This window comes from Schistocerca nitens, chromosome 1 (genome assembly GCF_023898315.1).
Source record: "Schistocerca nitens isolate TAMUIC-IGC-003100 chromosome 1, iqSchNite1.1, whole genome shotgun sequence".
Taxonomy (NCBI): domain Eukaryota; kingdom Metazoa; phylum Arthropoda; class Insecta; order Orthoptera; family Acrididae; genus Schistocerca; species Schistocerca nitens.
Genome location: NC_064614.1, coordinates 1,314,249,648 through 1,314,267,196, shown reverse-complemented (window position 1 = coordinate 1,314,267,196; position 17,549 = coordinate 1,314,249,648). Strand labels below are relative to the sequence as shown.

The 17,549-nt window shown below is 42.6% G+C and overlaps 1 protein-coding gene across 7 annotated transcripts in view; it reads right to left on the bottom strand.

Annotated features, from left to right (window-relative positions):
• LOC126202933 (NAD(+) hydrolase sarm1) overlaps window positions 1-17,549 on the bottom strand; it is a 1,078,224-nt gene that overhangs the window by 232,520 nt on the left and 828,155 nt on the right. The window contains exon 1 of one of the 7 annotated variants that reach the window (XM_049937036.1): window positions 4,938-5,051. The exons of the other annotated variants lie outside the window; for them this stretch is intronic. Within the exon in view, the coding sequence (XP_049792993.1) occupies window positions 4,938-5,018 (81 nt within the window). The 5' untranslated portion in view covers window positions 5,019-5,051. Of the gene's footprint in view, window positions 1-4,937; window positions 5,052-17,549 lie in introns of those variants that run through there. 7 annotated transcript variants of the gene reach the window in all.

Below are 17,549 nucleotides of genomic sequence, written 5' to 3'. Positions count from 1 at the left end.
GGGAGGACGGGAAAAGAAATCGGCTGCGCCCTTTCAGAGAAACCGTCCCGGAGGGAGTCGCGAAAACGACGGAAAACCGGAAAGTAGGGTGGGAGCCGCCGTGGCGAGCACCGCCGCTGGCTGCAGAGCACACTGCACAGCTGACAGGTGCGCTCGCAAAGTCCGGGGACACGAGGGCGCACCAGATTCGTCACCATTCACGGCTACGGATTTACGTCGCAAGCGTCGCGTTAGCGTGAAGTACGTAACGCAGGAATTTTATCTCGAACGTGTCGTGACGCGGCGCGAGGGTAGATCCACGGAAATGACAGCACGTCGCAGGTGGTGACTAGCACTTCGGAAAACCACGCACGAGTTATCGGCGGTGCGGACTTAATAGAGAAGTAATACTGAACTCGTTGACAACCGCCTCGAACCAACTACTTGGCAGTCCACACGAGAAAAATACATTTTAAGCTTCTGGCCACTAAGAATATCATCCACGAGGGAGGAATCGGCGATCGGTTTGCTGTTACACGGACGGCGATGCTGACAAACGCAGAACAGCGCTGATAAAAACTCAAAGATCCGATCGACGACGGTCGAATCAAATAAGTAAGAAGCAAAGCGACGAAAGGCGGCAAAAGACTCACCTCGGTTTTATGGTCCCGTTAGGATAATGTCGGAAAACAGAACGCACGCTTTTAAAAAGAATGTTGCGATACTGAGAGAGAAAACCGATGACAATTAGTGCAACAGCAAGAAGGGGCTGTGCGGGAAGTGAACAATACATTCCGGGCCTGTCAAAAAGTACAAGTAAATTCTGATCTCATGTAAAATCACTGAATGGATCCATACCTAGTGTTCAGTCTACACTCGGATCAATCTGGTGTGAAATCTGAAGACAGCAGACACAATGCGGAACGTTAAATTCCGCGTTTGGGATGTGTTCCACGAATACCAACATGTGACCGCTTCTAAAATGAAAGTTCTCCAAATAATCACTATCGGCGTGGGAAAGCAGTTAGGGAAGAGGGCAGCCGAGGTGAAATTATTTTTAACATATTGTGAACCAGGTAATACTTCATTTGCAATTTATCGGGCAAACAAACCGCAGCTGTTTCGAATGACTAGTTAGAAAATATTTTTACAGCAAGAAATTAGACGGTGGAGCCTCTCTTGGTCAGGAGGCGGAGGCGGCGGTCTTAATGCGCTTTACTGAATAAATTTTTTTTTTTTTTAAGTAAGCAGTTTTAACGATCCGACAGCAATTTTGCTATCACAGTTAAAGTTAAATAACTAGTTTCGGTTGCTATCTGCAACCATCTTCGGATCTGTAACGCATGTAGGAAACATACCCTAAGGAAATTATGTACAATCAAGCAGAATACATAAACACTGTACAGCACCTGAGACAAAATAATGGGGAGCCAATTCTAGATGTAAAAGTCAATATTTGAAAATGCATTTAACAGTGTAGTACAAACTATGTTAATGGTGATTTAGTAACATACTGTTCAAAATATGAAAAGGCGGTGAATAATCATTGAAAAGCATGATGTCGTCATGCAACAGTATGCATTCGTAAGTACCAAAACCACTGCAGTAAGTAGCCGAAATTGGTACCGTGAGCAAGTCGGTTTGTAGATCTGTCGGAAGAATTGTAGATCAGAAAGAAGAAGAGGCTTACTCTGCATCGAAATTGATTTCAAAATATATAGATAATAATGGTATAAAATTGAGATTGGTATTTCATCCTCAACTGGCAACATGCCGTTTGTAGGAAGTAGATCATATGTAATTCATGAATGAAATCCAAGCAGCTTGTGCCAAAGTCCAACTAATTTTAAAACCACAAAAGTGACAGGGGAATGTAGTTAAAACTACAAGACAGGGAAGCTGTGTTATACAGCTGATCGGCAACGTGCCACATGTAGAAGACGTATCATATGTGAGAGTCAATTGATAAAAACATCAACGTACAGTAGCGCTAACAGATGTAAATAACGGAATAAAAGACAGATCATACGTGAGAGGCAAAGGATAAAAACGTGAAAGTAGAGCTAGTGCTAAAAATATGAATGACATTCGCACGCTGACGGTCACTTGGAAATTGTCCAGTTTGCATGAGAAGAACTTGGAGCAAAAGCTCATTACTTGCAATAGTATAACAGGTATTATCGTAAGAGCAGCATACGCAACGGCTACGAAAACTGTCAACTGTTCCTTAGCTGTGAACATGCAAGCCACACATTTCGTAGTAATTTGGTAATACAGCTAAGTGATCAATAATCATAAAATGGGATGGAAACACCGTAACGTGGCTAACACAAGAATGGTCCTGCAGGGCGTATAACGTAGTCATCTCTATAAAATAAGTACAAATTGAAGAATAATATGAGAACGCTGCATGCGTTTAATTGTGACGAGAAAATTGCGATCTGCAATGTTTGCTTTAAAAGTTTTTATTCAATCAAGAAATTAGTCTTTTGTGAAGTCTATTTCCTGCACCAAATAACATCAACAACGAACGGAAGAAAGCAAAACAACCTGAAATATGTTCCATCTTCTGTTGTCCCGTCGTCTCCAGTTGTGCGTAATGTTACGATGATAATTCTCACGTTAGGTCCGTCTATCGAACAAAACCAATTTTATCACGCCATACAGGTTCCGCCTTTATTTTTGGAAAAGCCTCGTCTGTGGCCTGCAATATGTACATACCAGTGTGTAAGCTATTGTGCTTTACATGCCAGACACTGTACCTTCGGGTTACAAGACGTTCAGGAACTTTCTGAGTCTTTCGATGCTGCTCTACACGTGTGTTTGCTTTGCTGGTTTTAAAGCGGATTTTCTGCATCCAGACTTTCCAATTTTCAGTCAGAACTTGTTTGCAACTCTCGAATATGTGTACGTGTAAACTGGTATATATTTCCATTGCCATAGACGGGCCTAACCAGAAAATTATCGACACACTATTTGAAACAATTTATTTCAGAAATGAAGTCTCGTTTTGTGATGTCCTGCAGCTGGTAGCGACCACGTCGGCTATATACGCCTTCGCTGAATGTTTGGGGAACGGTGATTATTCAATATAGGGAGACGGGATACGATAAGCTATACTAAAATGGCGGAAAAGTGTGCTCCATTTTGTGTTACATCCTGCGTGTCTGGACGTTTCCTCGTATGAGCAACCAGTGTGTCTGTATTGGAACAGGAGCGATAGTGAAGAGCGGCCGGCGAAGGCGCGCGACCCGCAAGGGGAAGACGGCGGCCGTTATCGCGGCGCGGCGCGGCGAGCAGTAGTCGGCAGTCGCAAAGGCAAAGGTCAGGCGGCGGGGCGGGCTGTCTGTCCCACGCAGCATCACCGACGCACCGAACTTACACGTACTGTTTCACTTATAACGTATGTTATAGCTTAAAAGGATTCACATCCAAGGTACCTTCAAAGATGGAGGAAAATATTCAGCGCACTTGCACATTGTATTCTTCAGACTCAAGAAGATTGACAATACTATAATTACGGTTTCCTGCCAAAATGAGTGCTTCCATTTGAGAACTGATGAGACAGTTTGAACTACGTCTCGGAGGAAAAAAGAAGGAAAAGTAGCGACGGGGCATGGACGCAGTTGTAGCAGTCGAATAAAGAAGAAAGAAGACGTGTTCGTATTGGACGGTTGTCAAATTAATCACCTCTGGGTCGACCACAGAGGAGACATATGGGGTTGTCAATTCCAGTTTTGGAAATCGCAGCGAAACTACGCGTCTCACAGACTGATGTCGAAATATTGGGAGCGAGCCGCTGTTTGCACCAGCTGTGCGGCAGCTGTCCGCTAAGGCGGGGAGCTCGTAACGCAGAGAGGCAGCGGAAGCTGTGCGCGGCTCCGGGGCGGCCGCGGCTCGTGCTCCATCTGTGCGGCGACCGCCGAAGCCCGGCCGGCACCTGCACGCCGCGTCGACACCTGCTGCGAAGGCGGCGGCGGCGCAAAGCGACACGGAAGCAGTCCAGAGTCCGGGAGAGGCGGCGCGTGCAGCCGGGTCGGCGGGTGCGTGTGGTCACTTCGTTACACACCTCTGTTTCGTCACGTACGCCAAGAGAAGGTGGCACAAAACTGTAACTGGCAATGCTTCCAAAATGAAAGTTCTGGAGCGCGCGTGCTAATCAGTAACACAGCATTTTCATTAGACGCACAGACGAACCTGATCCCTCAGAAGACGCAAGTAAGAAAGTGAAAGGCTAAGGAACGACAAGAAGTATATAGAATGATAAGGCGTAGTAGGAATGAGGCGTGCTTTCCGTAGCTCTGGAACAGCGTGCGATCGTGCGAGCAGCGCTGTCACCGAATGACGATTCAGACGTTACTCGCTCTGAAATTGTCATCCGAGACTGGAGGGACACAGTACTTCCGCGTAGGTTCCGAGTGACACGGAACAAAGTGGATACGAGCTTTCGGAAATGAAAGTCGCTAGCATCGTTGACAGCAGACGGCGAGCTCATCAGCCTCTCTGGAAAGTTTTGTTTTTTCTTCCTAACTCGGTACGTAGCACAGGACACGGTTGCTTTTGTCTTTCGAGTCTCTTTACTTGAGGAATGTTAGCCTACGGAAGTCGTAACTTGTACGTTAAAGAGAACACGAGCCGTTAACATAGATGGAAACTTTTTTTTTTTTTTTTTTTTTTTTTTTTGCAGATGACAGTGACCCTTTTGCACGTGAAATGCTGGGTGTTTGGGCTGACGTAAGAAAGGTAGAGGTGGTGTCACAGCCTGTGTTGCCGTCGGATTAGCACTGACCACCTCACGATACAGACGAAATGTTGCGCCAAAATAGAAGCGTGTGACATACATACACACACACACACAACCACAAGACGCGCACGTGACAAACTACGCCGACTGTCGGAAGGAAGAAAGAGTGGTCCGTCCCCGGAGTGAGCAGCGCGGCACAGTAGCTGGCGCTCACCCTGAAGCGCGCTCGGAGGGCGGGCAGCAGTCGCGGCGGCGGCGGCGGCGGCGGCAGCACGGGGAGGGCAGACACGCTCATCCTGAGGCTGCGGGCGTCCGCGCGGCGCGGCTGCTGGGGGCGCACTGGGCGCTCCGCTGCCCGCACTGTAGTCGAGCCCGCCTGTGACGCGCTCTGCCGGCCGGCCCGGCACTACGCGGCCCCGGCGCACACTTCCTCCACGGCGGCGAGCGCGCCGGGATTACCGGCCACAGCCGACCGCTTCGCTCGCCCACATTTCCTTACTGCGTACCGAGGGAGCCAATTCGGCATTTACTTCCACAAAATTCGTAATGTACCTATATTGACTTGGGCACGTTGTGGCCGCTCGGAACTAATACCAATATTTGCCTCGAGCACGTGCTTGCTGTTCGTAAGCACATGTAGCGAGCAGAAAAAAAATAAGCGAAGACCTCGGACGTCACTTTTCACACAACTGTGGCATTTGTCAGAGACGAGCTCTAGGACTGATTCATCTGTAGAAAGGGAAACCGAACTGAATGCCAATGATTAGCCAGAGGAATCGACGATTGCTGCCCTCCGTAATGAAAGTTTCATTTACGGAAAGGAAAAATGTGATCCGACAGAAAACGCTTTCCTTCGACTTAGGAAGACCGAAGAAGAAGACTGCCATTTCAGTCTTCATTGCACCGCATTTCGATTTGCATTCGTACGTATATTTTTGTACATATCTCGATTCCACCCTACAATTTAATTGTGCAAACAAATTGATTTTGCGATAAGTACGAACATCTCTGAGGTAACCGGGAAATAAAAGAGAAGTCCATCACAGAGTCTTGTTATTCTTGAGCAACCCCATGTCAAAGAAGAGGTAATGAATCTCTTGTCAAAGTGGAATTCTAACACATTAGAATCAATATACACAGGGAAATAAAAAATTGAAAAGAACAAGGTTTCCGGCAGCCAAAAAATGAGTACAAGGTTCTACAGTATTTTCGTTACACCTGATCAAAGGTAGAGAGTTGAGGCGATATCTTGGGCATAAATAACCCAGCAAATACCCTTGGCACATATTTTCATATGGTAAAACGGATTTATTTTGGAAATATTATCCCTTTTTCGCTACTGGCAGCGTTGCTGGAGGTGAAAAAACGGCGGTGTTGCTAAATCTTGTGAAAAAACCACTGACGAACTTTAAGGATATAGAGGAGCAGAATGGGGACTTGGAGATACCTTCCCGCCACCTTTACCACAAACGAGCAGCAGTGTCTGTCAGCTAGAATGTCCGCTGCGCTGGTACAGTAGTCCACTATGAGCTGATCTAGTGTGGTCCCTGATAGATATTCCTTTGTGTTATATAACAAACCTTCGTTTAACAGATTTTACAGCGTCTCATTGAACGATACATATGTGTTGTTCACTACTCTACAATAGAATTGTTTAGGATTTTAACATTTTTCATTTCTTTGCTCTTCTGACGTCGTTCGGATTCCGAAATGTTCTGTTTCTAGCTGTGTGTATTACATATCTTAAGGTATTCCATCCATAAAGAACGCCATCACAAGGCTGGGATTGTCGACAAACACAAATGTTTGTTTCCTGTATCAGTCACTTAACTGTTTTGCCACTATGTGTTTCAATGGTTCACCATCAGCTTTAGCTGAAGAACTGTTTAGTCATCTAGGTCGTCTTAGTGAAGAGCACGCCCCCCCCCCCCCCCCCCCCTTCCACAACAGCAGACCATGTGCAAGGCTGGTTTTGTTGCATCTTTTGCAAATAATAAAATTGTGTTTTTAGAAAAGACACTCTTAAACTGCATAAATATGAACGTTAGATTAAAGCGTACTTGCAACAGAAGTAGACTTAAACTTAATAAATATGAATTTGTGAGAATAAAGTGTACTTACAAGAGAAGTAGAGTTGTAAAAAGGCCGCATACCGTTACTTGCTGTACATTATCCTTACAGTGTCACTTCACACGTATTACACATCTTACAGACATTCTTGCTCACATTAAGTACAAAAAGTAATTGAGAGATGCATTTACTGGGCCTTTCCTACTCCTTGCTGTACATCACAAGCCAGTTATTATATTAAATAGCTCTATATATAAATATGCTTTATTTTATTTTAAGAAATATGAATTTGCTGTAACAAAATCTGGATATGTTCACAACATAATTATTGTATTTGGTGGTTTTACGTACCTAATATTTTCTTTGTTTATTTCAGACAATGTGATGTGCTGCAACAGAATATCTACATGTGGACATTTCATTTATTACATATAAATGCTTATCCATAAAACAGGCTAACTTAGCGTCCGACGCTTTGCTGAAAGATTTTTTTTTTGTTTTTGTTTTTATTTAATTGAATTTTTATGTTGTTCACAAACTGCAACACCTTCCAAGCTTGTGACGGTAATTAAGGCCACATAAGCATAGTCTTATCCGAATGTACTTCTGACCAAAAGCTATTCTGGTAGCTGGAGTCCAATGACTTTTGCATTCTTGTGGAGATATTTACATATCCCGTAAGAAATATTTCTTTATGTCCATCCCAGAAGTGAAATACCGATTTTCATTAATTTTGATTTAAATTTTTTTTAATAAAACGATATATTTTCTTAAGAATTTTCATCCCTTATTGCACTTCCTTAGGGCCTGAATTTCCAGAAACACTGAAACACGTATTTTTTTCTTTGTAACCGAGAACTCATATACAGACTGTCATAGATATAGCCTCATAAATTCTTTAGTCGCTTTTTTGTAATTATTTATTTTCAAAACACTTTCACCCACTATTTTATCCCTTTAGTGGCAGAATTTTCAAAAACGCCGAAACAGCTATTTTTTTTATTTTCTGACTGTGAAAACAAGCCCCGTGTGGAATTTGCTGGTCTCCCATCGGGCGCCTCCCCAGGTGTCTGAGAGGGGAATGCTCACCAGATACGGTGGGTACCGGGGAAATAAAATACCCGAGGTGGACCAAAACTAGCAACTGCTGCCTTGTAATATGATATTGTTCATCAAAGGCTAAAGGAAGAAAACCTTGAATAAAAATTACCAGGTGGGTTGGGGACTGTGTAGTGGGCCAGCTCCTCACTCACATAAAAACCTAAAAATGCTAAAAAACCTAATAATATGCCTCGGAAAAATTGGAACTTTGGACGACGAACTGGCGATGAGAAAGGGAAGATGATGTTTGGATGCTGGAATGTGCAAGGTATTTCCATTAAACTAAATTTACTACCTGCAGAACTTGAAATGTTCAACATGAATGTTGTCGTACCCTCTGAAACAAAGAAGAAAAGCCAAGGAGTAGAAGATCTGGATAATTATGTACATGTATCAGTAGGGTATCAAAAGCAGTAAGAGAAAAAGCAGAAGTCACCAATGTGATAAAGAAAGTATGGAGAAAAAGAATCACAAATTGGACATTCATCAATCAGCGTATTATAACTGCTGAAATGGCAGTATTTGCTTGGGAAGTTGTGGTTATTGGTGTATATGCAACCCGTACGACACAAAAGATAAGGAGAAAATTACATTCTGGGCCATTATCAGGGAGACTATTGAACAAATCTCAAGAAGAAAGGAACTGATTATTATGGGAGACATGAATGGAAGCGAGGGCTGTAGAATAGCAGGAAAACATGGAGAGGAAGCATATAATGGCAATGGGGAACGATTGATTGTAATTTTTGAACAATTTGACCTAAAAATTACAAACACATTTTTCAAACACAGCCGGCCGGAGTGGCCGTGCGGTTCTAGACGCTGCAGTCTGGAGCCGAGCGACCGCTACGGTCGCAGGTTCGAATCCTGCCTCGGGCATGGATGTGTGTGATGTCCTTAGGTTAGTTAGGTTTAATTAGTTCTAAATTCTAGGCGACCGATGACCTCAGAAGTTAAGTCGCATAGTGCTCAGAGCCATTTGAACCATTTTTTCAAACACAAGGACATTCATAAATGTCCTTGGCAACAGAACACTAAAGAACTTCGTTCTATAATAGATTATATTATCATTAGGCAAACAAGTAGTTTCAAGGCAGCAGACGTCAGATCTTACAAAGGAGCCCAGTGTGGATCAGACCACTATCTAGTGAAAATGAAATCTTTTTGGCCAAGTAACATAAATAAAACGAACCAGACTGAAAAAGATGAAAATTTACCTTTTAATATTGACAGCCTAAAAGACGAAAGTATCAGAACACTCACTGCGGCCAGGATGGAAAGGAAACTGGTTGAATCATTTGAAGGAAGTACAGAGGAAATATATGATTATATAAAAACTAATGTGAAAATCATAGCAACAGAGGTGTTGGGTAAAAAAGATAGCAACCACAAGCGTGCAGCAGAATGGTGGTCAAAGGAAATTGAGATCCTCGTTAGAGAAAAACGAAATGCGTTCCTCCTGTGGTTGAATGATAAATCAGAAGAAACAAGATCAATATACAGGGAAAAGAAGAATGAAGAAAAAATAAGGATGGGAAAAAATGAAGCATGGGAAAGAACATGTAATAGCAAATTAGGATTTGGGAGAGCAAAAGAAGCATGGTCAGTATTAAAAGGGCTTCAACAGGATACAAAAGGCAAAACCAATCTCCATCTGATAACACAAAAGGAATGGGAAGAGTATTTCCAAGAATTATTAAATGAGGACAGAGAAGAACATATAGCAGAAGGAACAGTGGAAGAAAATAGACAGGAAGATGATGAGATCCAGATTTTAGAAAGTGAAGTACTTCAGGCTTTGAGATCAGGAAAGAATGGTAAATCACCTGGACCAGGCAATATCAGTCTGGAGTGTCTATGGTGGTGACAAAATTATGAAACTGATAACACAGCTATTTAACAGTTCCCAACGAGGTGAAGCTAGGTTACATTAACACCATATTTAAGAAAGGGCATCGCAAAATTTGTTCAAACTATCGAGGAATTTGTGTTACAAACACATAATGAGAATTTTGCGAGAGTAATTAAAAACAAACTGGAAAAAAATTTTAGAACCCAAGAAAGAACAATGTGGTTTTACCGCTGGGAGATCTGTGTAGACCACATTTTCACATTACGACAGATTTTGGAGAAAAAATAGGGAAAAATAAAAAAAATATAGGATTAATTTTAATAGATCTAGAAAAAGCGTATGATACTGTTCTAAGAAAATTAGTTTGGAGAGCACTACATATGGCAAACATAAACCCGTCTTTGATTAAAATAATACAACAGATGTATAAAGATAACATTTCCCAAGTGAAAATTGGTAATAAACTTTCACAGAAATTTAGAAAAAGCGAAGGCCTTTTACAGGGCTGTCCCATGTCACCATCATTACTTGAAACCGATATAGATATTAGCTTTAGAACATGGTCTCGTAAATATAATAGTATGGGATTAGAAATAAGAGATGGAGTTTACCTTCATCATTTATTGTTTGCTGATGATCAAGTAGTCGTAGCACAAGATGGGTAGGATGCTACCTATACGTGCAATCAACTAGCAGTAGTATACAAAACTTGGGGTTTGAAGACTAATGACCACAAAACAGAATACTTGACTAATGATTCAGATGAGCTATACATTGAAGGAAAAAAATCAAAAGATAAACACTTTCTGTTATTTGGGATCCATTTTAGAAATCTAGGGAAAATCAGAGCCAGAAATCAATAAAACAATTAGTAGCAGACGGAAGGACATTGGGATGCTTAACTCAGTCTTATGGAGCGGGAATGTAATGATCAGAACTAAAAAATTGATATACAAATCTATATTAGAGAGTGTGGTTCTGTATGGAACTGAGACCTTGACAATTAATCTCAAGCAGATTAGAAAATTTCAAGCTCTAGAGATGGACTTCTGGAGAAGATCGGCAAGATTCTCCAGGAAAGAGAAGATAAGGAACACCGAAATAATAAGGAGAATGGAAATAAAAGAAAGAATATATGACGTAATGGATACAAGAAATTACAGTGGTATGGGAATGTACGACGAATGGAGAAAGCCAGAATACCAAAATTGATACTGGAGTGGGAACCGGAGGGGAGAAGAAGAAGAGGACGACCTATGACCACCTGGCTCCAAAATGTACAGCACACAATGAGGAGAACGGGCGCAGAGGAAGAGTACACACAAGATCGAAACACCTGGAGAAACATTCTGAAAATGTAGTTTAAGAACGTTTATTCTTTGTATAGTTATTTCCTAGTAAATTATTATGTTGGAGGTAAGCCTCTGTAATGAGGAAAAGCTCAAAATAATGAAAATAGAAACCAACCACCAATTTTTGTAGTTCTAGCTTCAAACTTGCCTTAATAGCGACATACTTTCAGACAGCCTCGCATCTCCTAGGAGTGGAATTTTACACACTCCCTTCTCAGACGACGCCTCCAAAGTCCCTCTCTCTATCTTTAGCGGTTTCGCCTGTGCGATGATGAGCCACTGAATCAGTCCGACCCCATTTCACCCTCTTAGATGTTGAATTTCCAAAAACAGTCAAACATATTTTTTCATTCGAACTGAGAAGCTAAATTTAAAATTTCGTAGATTTAGCTTTAAAAATGCTTCCATAATAAAGTATTTTCTTAAAAAATCTCCCCCCCCCCCCCGGCACCCTCCTCGGGGCTCAATTTCCAAAAACACTGAAACACGTTCCTTTGTAATCTGTAATAGATAAGTCAAATATCAATATTCATAGATGTAGCTTTAAAAATAATTTAGCAGTTCTTTAATAATGATATTGTTTCTAAATAACCCCTCATCGAATATTCCACCCCCACAGGATTCGAATTTCGAAATATCCCTTCTTAAACGACGTCCACATATTCTCCAAATTTCGAATTTGTATCCTTAGCGGTTTGGGCTGGGCTGTGAGAACTCGTCAGCACATTGCTTTCTATATATACAGATTACAACAGATTATACATGTATGTTGTGGGCTGAACTTACTGAGAAATGAATGGAAGATTTAAATGAAATGTCCATTGAAATTCTAGATTATGAAAATTCTTGAAGTACTTTGTCAAAACTATTGAAAAGGTTAGTCGAGCCTGTTTCGCCATTGTCATTGAGTAGATTTCGTCCAAAGTTTTTTTTTTTTTTTTGTGGATATATATATTTCTGGTTCTTCATAAAGTGATATCTTGCTTCATTTGTTCAGTGTATGTAGTATCTTAAGACTGCTTTGTACACCACCAAATGTATGCCCTGTATCTATTATACAGGTTGCTATTGCAGATTTGTGTGGTGTGTTATATCGGGAGGTGTTGATGTGTTCTTTAAATTTGGTGTGAAAGTTTGACCTTCTTAGTGAAATGGACATTTATTTCACATGTTTGTATATATGCCAGGGGTGAAGATTTATCTTGGCTGCGTTTCAGGCTAAGGAGATGCCTGATCTCTAACAACCAGACCAGCCGATGATTAACCATGTGCTCCAAGTTATTTCCTACACATCCCTTAAGACAACGCTCCGGTAACTACCCAGGCATTGCAGTCCTTTCCCTATTTGAGGGTATGTATCAGAATTGCCTCTCTGCATGATTCAGGGCAGTTGCCTGTCTGCCAGGTGAGATTAAAACAGTCAAGGAGGATTTCCTTTGGCGCTGCTGGCAAATGTTAAAGCGTGCAGTACCATAGTTGGTCGTGACCGGGTGCAGCATCACGAGTATCAGACAATGCCGATTGCTCCTCCCACATAGACCCTCTCTACAGTCGCGCGGTAGCGCCAAAGCGCTGTATCCTGGCCGGAATTGGTAGTGGTCTGTGGAAAATGCTCTACCATTGTCTGGGCGATGTTTCTGTGTGTTGTTTGGAGACACCCCTGCTTCAGCACTGCTGCTATTGGTGCGTTTACCAGAAATTTTCCAGATGGCTTCCTTTCGTAGAACAAGTGGAACGGTTGGTAGATTCCAGGTACGCTTGCCATGAATCTCTCTTGCTTTCCTTAATTACGCGTCGGGCCTTGGCTCTTGCTACACGAAACGCTGTGAGGTTCTCTGCTGTCGGGCGGCATATAAACAGACGAAGAGCGGCACCGCTGGCCTGGATGGCTGAGTGGCACTCACTGGTAAGTTAAGTTGTAGGTTGGCTCCTACGATGACCTGATAACTTTGGGATGGAAAAGTGAGTGGCATGACTCGTGTACCGTGGTCCACCCACTGTCGTGATGTTCAAATACAGCCATCTGGCTGAACAGCGCGCAGCTAGCCCATCCGTTTTGCCGGCTTCTCTTCAGATAATACTCCATCCAGTAGGTGACTCACGAAGGTATAGCCCTATAGTTCGGGGGCATCTGACACTTTAAAATGCGTTTCCTGCATAAACAAAAGCACAGGGGACATTCCTGTCGTAGGATTTTCAGTTCCTCCACATGTGTCCTGAATAAATTAATTATCCACTGTAGGATGGGAGCCACTTACCACGGGCGTAGCACTATCATCCTGACTTTCTGCCGTGGGTGGAGGCTCAGTCTTGGGACGAGATAATTGCCTCAGTCTGACATCAAGGTCCATCACTTCTGAAGAAGAGTCGAGAGAGGAATCAGTCTGGATGACATCGACATCGTCAGATTGTATGCTTCTCGTCCCCGTCAGCGGGACACTTTTCGCCTTCGACTTTTTTTTCCGAAGAGGCTTCGGAGCCACAATCTCTGTTTGTGTAGCAGCATTCGCTTTCTGCACAGACCGTTTCAGTACTGAAGCCAAGAATGTGGCGAACGTCGGCAGCACCGTTATGGACTTCTTATATGGAGTGCACTTTGGATCTTTCGTTCTCGAAGATATACACTTCAGTCCAGATTCCAGACAGGATGAGCCCCAGAGCAGTTCCTCCTTCGTGGGAGGTCTTACCACATTTGCTACCAGTGGCTTTTCCCTTACACACAAGAGTAGTATGCCCAAGGTACTGACAATTGAAGCAGCACATTGGATTGGGACATACAGTCGCACGCTGAGCCAAAGGAAACCTGGCAATGTGCTCTGGAAGCTTCGTGCTGCTAAAAGTCAGGCTAAAGGAGTGGAATTTGACAAGATCGCCATGATATTCTGCACATCAACTATTCCTTCTTATTTGAGAATGAGCACCAGACCCTTGAATATCCCAACACCCTCGATGTGGTGTGGAGCTCAGTTTCAGTGACATACTCGCCAAGGCATTCTGCTCCCTGCAGGCTGGTTGAGTGCTGGGAATTAGAGGTTCGCAGCCGCCTGACTGACTTTAATCTCCCTGCGATGCCCTCTAAGCCTTTTTGAATATAAAAAGGCGAAAACTTCTCAGAGTTGCCCTCCTTACGTTTCAGAACCAAAAAAACATTCTGACCAGCACCGTGCGTTCTGTTACTAAACACAGAATTAATTTTAACAACTCCAGGATATCGAGGAATCGTCTCACAACGGCCCTTGTGCGACTGGCTACTCGTACCTCCAAGTAGCCCACGCATTCCACTGCGAGGAAGCAAAGATGTCTAAGGTTTCATCTCCGTCCCACGAGCAGCTAGGGAAATAAAAGTCCACCTACACAGATCCCTGTGTGCCTAGGTAAGCCTTAAATGTCGTACGACAGATTCCACAGAGGTTGCCCATACCGACTGGTCCACCTCAATAGCCATGCATCTCATCAATGCGCAGCACACCTTGAGACTGACAGATTTTTTTTATAGAGGTTTCCACCGTTTCGGCATTCAATTCGAGATAGGCGTTCCCTGTGACACACAACATCCATTGCCGCACCATACAGTTGTCGATCAAGCAAACTCAGAGTTTATGGTGGCAGTGACCAGCAAATGAATGCTGGGCCCCCGATGGCGAAAGTAGTAGCCGGTATAATAAAACGTAGCTGTTTCGAATTAACGTAAAGAATATATATTGTCAATGTTCCTCGCCCTGTTCCAGCCTCTTGCTGGAAATACATAGACACGTACATTGCAAATCATTGTAGGATACATATGGCTCTTAAAAAAAGAGTACGCCTAGCCTGAAACTGAACTTGGTATTTCGAAACTAGTCGCCAGGATAATAAAATGCAACAGTGACGGAATTACAGTAAAAAAAAGAAGTCCGTGTTGCTGGTCCTGTCCTGACTTGATGTTGGAATAACGTATAATAAACAAGCTCTGATCCATAATTTTCGGCAAGTACTCTTAAGAAGTGCTATTGACAGTAAGTGCTGCTATTTTCAAATTGGATCCACAATTGACCATCCACTGTGTTCAAAGTAATAAATAAGCATTGACTACGCATCTGCTATAGCATGTTACTGCTTATATTCTTCTTTTGTGGGATTTGTTTTCGCCATATACCCCAGATTTCGGTTTTACGATTCAACCCCTTCCATTTTGAGATTAATCTTATTTACACGTAGAACATTAGCTATACTTAAACAGGTTGCTTAATTTCTTTAAAAGTGAACTGTATTATTTAAGTCTGTGCTTCCCGTTTAATCTTTTTCTTAGGACCTATGGAATTACATCATTTATAGGAAGCAGCCTTAATTCGCCAAGACCTGTATCAAACGATATTGTAAAGAACAGTGTTCTAGATCGTGAAAAATATTTTTCCCTTGCCATAATACAGCACTTGTGCGTAATGCCTACATCGTCTGCCTTGCAGTCTGTGTTAACAATTTCCAAGCAGTTTACATATGATGAAATATATCTGTGTATTTATAACCCTTTCTAGTTCTTGATGACCTGGAATGTTTACCTATACACGTGTCAATTTTTGAGTACTGTCATTACCCCGCCGGCCGGAGTGGCCGAGTCGTTCTAGGCGCTTCAGTCCGGAACCGCGCTGCTGCTACGGTCGAATTCTGCCTCGGGCATGGATGTGTGTGATGTCCTTAGGTTAGTTAGGTTTAAGCAGTTCTAAGTTCTAGGGGACTGATGACCTCAGAGCCATTTGAACCATTTGTTTTGTTATTACCCCGCTAAACAAACTTCACAATACTGCCAAACACCACAAAGTAGCTGTTCTATGAGACATTCGTTGATAGACACCACGTAGATGTGATGACAACGGAGTACGTCAGTGCACATTTTAAGTATTGTCTGTTGGCATTTAATACATCTACACAATCCGCAAGATTTTGCGCAGTTCTCTACATTGCACAAACAGTTAAATCCTGCAAAAGTTGTCTACAGATGATCAAATACATACAACACTCACAAGAATATTTAACAGTTTAACTACAGTTAAATATTACGATTGCTGCTGCACTCTGACACCGACCGATGTACTGGTAATGCTTTCTCTGGAACGAATCTCACTGTCTAATGCGCACACGTAAGAAAAATCTCTCGCGGTTATCGATGTCCTTAATCTTTACGTCCCTCACGATAGGACACACACTCATTTTCTCCGGTCATGCCACAACATAAGCATCAGTAACACTACACGGCAATATATACACATTTTACACAAAAAGTGCAGTTATCTTTTATATCTGTAAAACCCCCGAAAAATTTTGGTATATATACACTCACACAAGCAATATGTCTCAATTCTCCTCAGTCCTAGGAAATTATCTGACAAAGCCGTTGAATCATCGCTTCTGGAAAGTGTTGCCAAGATTCTCTCAAACACGTGTTATGAAGGACAGACGTCTGGAACTGTGTTCAGATAATGAATACCGCACCCGCGGACGTAATGCTTGGAAAGGCATCACCGCCGCAGGTTGGTGCACTGTAATCAACATGACTACCGATAGGACAGCAAGGAAAATGCTAGGGTACGCTTAGGACTGTCGATGAGGGGGCGTATTGCTACAGCCGTATTCCCCGTCCTGTTTCTACACTACAGCAGATCCAGTTGAACACTTGCATTGCTATATTGTTGAGCTGTTTACCGAAATGAATCTATCACCACTTACGTTCGGATATACTTTTCAGTACGTTGAAATCACAATGCAATCTATCCTTCCATTACGAGTCGACATACGAAATCTCTTTTTGTTTTTACCTGAATAGTAGTTTTATTACTTCCCACAAACGTATGTCGGAACATAAGCCACGGTACCTTCACGTTCAAGCAGCAGTAAAACATTTCTGACTATCAGTTATAGGTGTATAAAAAAATTATGATACGTCCACACTTGCACCAGCGGGGTGTCGTTTTCACACGGCAAAAAAGCCTCCCACCATTACGTTTTTGTCAATGAATTACAGTATAAAAAAGCCCTGGAGTATATTCGGTTTATCGATTTCACCACTTCCACGAAACACAGCCAAGTCGATGTTTGTGTCAGCGCGTTCCATGCATAGCTTCCACCACACACACAATTTTCCCCCTGACTAAAAAATCATTGTGAGTGCGAAATATACTGGAGTAAGTTCACTCGGACTTAATTTTCACGGGCGCAGCAGGTGGGTGCAGAAACCGCAAAACTGTTTTATCTAAGCGTATTTTTAAGTTCATGTTACTAAGCGCCGTACCTGTTTAACACTTTGGAGTAGGAGTGGGATTGGCACAGGACGGATATGTTGTTTCAACTGGCAGAATTGAGTTCTTACGACAAACAAAAGAGCCTGGTAGAGCGTCATATAAAGATTTTGTTTATTACATGTGCGAGAAATGTTGATACAGCCCTGTTTAGATCCTATAACGTGTGTGTGGGAGGT